General features: G+C 28.3%; 1 protein-coding gene across 1 annotated transcript; it reads right to left on the reverse strand.

Annotated features, from left to right (window-relative positions):
* Nucleotides 1-4,660: 4,660 nt before the first annotated feature.
* On the reverse strand, nt 4,661-5,257 carry LOC131608013 (uncharacterized). Its single transcript, XM_058879957.1, has one exon. It carries the CDS (start codon nt 5,079-5,081, stop codon nt 4,872-4,874), a length of 210 nt encoding a protein of 69 aa, XP_058735940.1. The 5' UTR covers nt 5,082-5,257; the 3' UTR covers nt 4,661-4,871.
* Between the last annotated feature and the right edge of the window lie 861 nt (nt 5,258-6,118).

Raw genomic sequence — 6,118 nt, forward strand, 5'->3', positions numbered from 1 at the left:
TTCCTTAATGGAATGAGTTGACCACTTAGATAATGTATGTAGTATAGGACATCCCAATTTCAAATAAACTTGAACAAAATGTAGTGAATTTGAAAGTCATCCAATACACATAATGCGTCCGGTTGAATTTTGAAGTGGATCACTCTGATGTGGAAAAAATGATTCCGAGAAGCCATGTCTTGTTAGATGAATACATTTCCTATTGTATGAATTTGCCATAAGATGAATCATTTTAGGGAAGCGCGTCTATTTTTCCTCTAGTGTCAGACCGCAAAAATAAGAAATAAGAGATTCATGAATTGCATCAAAATAAATCTCTCCCGTATATAGTCGTGTATGATTCGTTAAACGCCTTCAATTCTTTGAGAAGTTGTTGGGTGACAAGTGTATGATTTTTCTCTCCTCTACCGAGCAAAGCTGAAACAACGTGATAACACATTTACTATCACCTTTAACATCTACAATTAATTCAATGTATTTGTGCATAAAAATTGACATCTCTTAAATGCGTTTGATTTTTGTTAAAGGTCATGAAGGAGATGGTTTGCTAATGCAATCCCCTTTGAAATCACTTTTTTAAGATTTTGAAGTTGGAGAATATAGAAAATATGTGTCAACATGTTCGCTAAAAAATCTATGGTTTCTAGATTAAAAATCTTCCTCATATGATCTTTGTTGTGCAGCTTCATGTTGTTATAAGCTTTCAAAAATCTATCTTGAATAATTTCTCATTCAGTAATATTCGTCTTAAGGTACCCGTGCAACTTAAAGTGACATACAATGGGATGACCAACTAATTTGTAACATAAATCATAATTATATACACCACAAACCACATTAAATATCCCTGTATTACTCTCCTTAAGGTATGTGTGCAGCTTAAAAGTACACTCATTTTTCCTCGAATATGTGACATCCTGTTTCAACTTCCGAAAAGATTTTATGCACTTTCCACTTCTTTCATATCTCATTGTCATAAATGTTGGTATTTTATCATTACTAGAATCTGACCTCTCGGTTACAATGTCAACCCCCAATTTTCCAGCCTCCGTACAAATCCATTGGAGCATCGACGATGATTTTGTATTTTTTATAGACATCCAAGGAGGAGTGTAATAAATGGCATGATTATAGATATTCATCAAATGAGATTTCATATTGATTTTTCATTATTACACATGTCCTATAAATATGACTCATATTGTATTTAAAATCAACACTGATAATAAAAATAATACTATCTCTGGTCCTATTTATAAGAAAATTTTTGCTTTTTAAATACATTGAATAACTAATATATTTAAATAGTATATGAGTCAGATACATTGTGTTTTCAATAAACCTAAAATATAAATTTTTTCTTATAAATAGGGTTAGAACTAGAGAAAATACAATACTATTTCTCTCTTCTCTTTTTCTCCTTTGTCTTTAGTCTTATATTATATATTATATTTCTTCTTATCAATTTCATAAAATTTTATAATATAGACATAGATTTTCATACCTTATATTTTTGTAAAATCCTATAAAATTCTTGTGTATCATATCTTTTATTAGAATTCTTAAAGAGTCTTTTTAGAATCAATACCTTTTTCAAATAAAAAAAAGTAAAGATTATATGGTAGAGTCACAAAAATGAAATTCCTACATGTGTATTCAGGTCATTACATACTCATAATAAGTAAGAGACTCGTACTGCCGCACAGGTACATATCTATTTGATATAATATATTTTGAATGAGAGTCAATGTTAAATGCCATTATGAATAATTTTATTAATTATTATGTAAATTAATTAGACATCAAAAAAATATAAATTTTGATAGAATATTAACTTCATAATATTATAAGAAATGTAAGTGCAAAGTTGAACAATAATCATATAGATTTAAGTGTATTTGAAAATAGTAATTTTGTCTTTAAATAAAAATAATAATTTGATAGTGACCCGTAACATAAAAAGATAGTTGTGTGAATGACATATAGTATTATTCAATGAGATAAAATACAATTCTAAAAGCACTTCTATCATTAGAAACATTTGAATTTTATCATAACCAATTCTAAAAGCACACACATAATTGATAGTGATATACTAACATAGTAAAACTTTATACATTTGTAGTGCTTGAAAATTAAACTATAGTAGTGCTTGAAAATCTTACTATTCTTATTTAAAAGTAATATATATGTATGATTTTTTACTTGAATCCAAATGATAGTGTCACATGTTATTTCAAGAAGTATTTCAATTATATTTGTTAAAAAAAGGAAAAATTATTTAAATATTATATATAAATAATTGAAAATAAATTTAAATATAATTAATAAATTTAATAACATTTTAGATCTCATATATGAAAAAATTATGAAATATTGGTGCTCTCTATAAAAATGATGAGAATAAATATGAAAAGATTCATAAATTAAGAAAAAAAGTGAAAATGAAGAATACGAATAGTTAAATATTGTATTATTTAAATAGATGATCAAAACTTTATTATTTTAAAAGTAAGAGCTAAAAATATATTTCAACATAATTAATATAAATATATATAATCACAACTCTTTTTAATTGATTTAAAAATAAAAATTTTACCATTAAACTTAATAGGATACAAACTTGATAAATTTTATTAAGTGGTTTATGATTTATTGAGTGTTTAAGTGAAATATAAAATACATGTCATAAAAAATATATTAGTCACAAATCTGCATATAAATATGTATTTGATAGTCAATCTTATTATAAGAATAAAAACTAAGTCAGTAAATTTTGGAATTTATAGCATGCGAATTTCTTTCACTCTTTTAGAAGTAATATGAGTCTGTTTGGTAAGACCATAAAAAGAGCTTTTAGCTTTTAGCTTTTCTGCTCATATAAATAAAAAAGTTCTGTTTGGCAACTGTTTTTAGCTTTTAGCTTTTAACCTTTTTTACTAGCTTTTGTCTTTTATTTGAAAAGCTATTTGAATTAGCTTTTGAGCTAGTAGCTTTAAGCTTGTGACTTTTTCTTCCATTTATATCCTTATTATTTTAACAAAAATCTATTTTTACCCTTTGATATATATTATGATTCAATGTTTAATTTTTTTTAATCTTTAATGTTTTTAATAACATCTAAAGTATACAATAAATTTTGAAATAGTGTTGATAATTATCAAGTTAGTAAAACGTAATCGAAGAATCAATGAGATTAACCGAGACGAAGAAAATTAAAATTTTTGTTATATTTTTATGGTATAATATTAAATAATAAACTTATTTTTATCTGATTAATTTATCATTAAATGGTATATGGAGGGGAGTAATGGACTCGTTACACATAGAGCAACATGAGGATGGTTGGAATCAGATAAAGACCTGGGCTATCAGACTTTGCAAGAGCAAAAATTGGAGGAGGAAATTTCTGCAGGTGGCTTTGGCTGAAACGGTGTATAGTGTTTGGCATAATAGAAACTGCAAAGTGTATAGAAACGACAATAGGGATAATCATATAGTGAGTCAAATTATAGATAATATAGTGAATAGAGTTTGGGCTATTCCCAAACTTAGAGAAAAGCTAGCCTTTTTATTGATGTGAGCTGATTGGGTTTGTTCCCATTTGCTGGACCCTCAGGGTCGCTTGTATTAACGGTTTTTTGGTTATATATAATCTTTTATTTTCAAAAAAAAAATTGATTAATTTAACTGAATTCAAATTTCATGTATTTCGTTAAATTTATTTATATAATTTATATACCAATTTAAAATATTTTGATGTTTCTTAAATTTTTCACATATATTAAAATTGCTTTGTAAGTTTGTGTTAATATATTTATTTTTATCAAATATAAATTAATTTAATAAATATAATAATATAATATGATAAGATAAATAAATCACAAATTTCTTAATAAGAATGTTCTTTTGTGTAATTTTGTATTTATCAGCTAGTGTAACACTTATCAGTTACCTGCTATCAGCTATCAGTCACCAGTTATCCGCTACCAGTCACCAGCTAGTTTTATCAAACAGAGTCTATGTCTAGCAATTATATTAACTAATCACTATAAGTGTCAGGTTGATTTAAAATGATTTTTAAATAAATCAGCCAATTAAATGAGAACACATGACATGAGAGAAGTTAGAAAGGTGAAATATTGTAATTGATCAAATGGTTTTATGGTAGATTGTAATGAAAAGATGGTTTAATTAATAGGTTACGAAATTGTTCTTTTTGTTATGTAAAATTATTTTGATGAAAGAATAAATTCGGTAGATTGGTAAATTGAATTGTAAGGAATGTAATCTGAATAGTTGTTTAAAAAAAAAAAAAAAAACTGTTTGATCATAAGCACGTTCCAGTAGCTTATAGTATTATAATTTATGCAACTAAGGTGTGAAAAGATCCACAGACACTCTGACTGCGTAACTACACCCAACCCAATTCATTTACATTCAAACAGTGCACCCACAATGGAAGTGTGTCGGAAATGTAAATTACAAGAGCCCTTTAAAACAAAAACAAAAAAAAGCAAAGGTGTTGTCTTCCTTTTAATTTTCATTTGACAGAGCAATAGTGAAAAACCTAAAAAGTTACGAAAAAAGCGATGCATTTCAGACAAATTCACCGACACAAAGGAAAAAAAAAAATCAAAAATCAAAATCTTTTGCTGCATAAAACAGAATCATCCTTTATCCCTTTGTTTCTTTTTAAGGATGGAGAAGTAACATAAAGTATCAACAAACTATCAAGTACATAAATAAGAGTATTATAGATCAGATCTGTCATCTAAATCACATACATACCAAGAGTTCAGAAATAATAGGAAAATAAAACCTAAAAAAGAGATAAAGATATTCATAAAAAAAATGCATCACGATCCCCTTTACCCAGTGACGATATGAACGCCAATGACAACGAGTAAGATAGTGATGAGTCCAAAGTAAATAATAGCGTGAACAAGAATGGAAGCACCGCTTGTTTGCATGTTCCCAAACTCGATTATTTTTCCTCTTCCTGGTATTTGAAACAGCAGACCCGGACACAGAATCACGAACAGCACCACCGCGATTACCACCGGACCCCAATCGGCCATTTTCTTCTTCTTTTGAAGGTGCACACGAGCACGAAAGGAGAGAATTGGAAATGGGAAAAAGAAGGGTTTGTGTGAGAAGTGGTTGTGGAGTGGAGTAAGATCTGTAACCGTTTAGGAGTAGTAAAAGAGACGTTTACGTTTGTTTTGAGGGTTTCGGGAAATAGAGAAAGAGATAGCCGTCTGTGTGACACGTGTCATCCTCGTTTTCGGTATTATTTCGACCTCTCAAAATACGTAGAAACACTAAAAACCCTTGGACCGATCCAAACCGGGTCGGGTCAGTTTTTGTGGGTAATCGGATCTTTAGTTTAAAAAGACCAGTTTTCAACTGATAGGGAACAACTTACTCATTGGAAAGTGAAAACCATCTTGAAAATTTTCAAAACTATTAACTTCTTTTTCATCGCACAGAATATTGCCCTCATTGGTACTTTTTCCAAAAAAATATTCTAAAGGCATAAGAAATAGTACTACTATGCTATAACAAACCAAATCACAAGATATATGTCAAAACAGTGCAGTTTTACAACTAGGATTTTTTAAAATCAAATTATCCATGTTTTTCACCATAGTATATATCACATGGCGTCTCACTTTCCCTCTTAAATCTTAAATTATCCCACTTAAAAAAATTAGTAGAGTAGTGCTATTGGCACCCCTCTTAAATTTAACAGTCCGAGAAATGTTATCCTTACACCAAAAACTTACACCAATACATACACCAAACACTGTTCACCGTATTTATACGGTGAACAGTGCTTTTTAAAATAAAATAATAATATTTATAAAAAATATTTTTTATTTTTAAAATTAAGGACGACACTGTTCATGTACGGACTTGCATTAACCAACTTCATTACTGCATTAACCAAGTTTTTACACTGCATTAACCAAGTTTGATGACTGCTAAAAATTATTGTTAATACTTGGATGTTGCATTAACCAACATCATTACTGCATTAACCAAGTTTTTACAATGCATTAACCAAGTTTGGTGACTACTATAAAGTACAATTCATGGGTGTAAGAATAGCATT

The sequence above is a fragment of the Vicia villosa genome, linkage group LG5, assembly GCF_029867415.1.
Source record: "Vicia villosa cultivar HV-30 ecotype Madison, WI linkage group LG5, Vvil1.0, whole genome shotgun sequence".
Taxonomy (NCBI): Eukaryota; Viridiplantae; Streptophyta; class Magnoliopsida; order Fabales; family Fabaceae; genus Vicia; species Vicia villosa.

Coding starts and splice junctions, on each gene's coding strand:
- LOC131608013 (XM_058879957.1), bottom strand. CDS start 5,081: ATGGCCGATTGGGGTCCGGTGGTAATCGCGGTGGTGCTGTTCGTGATT.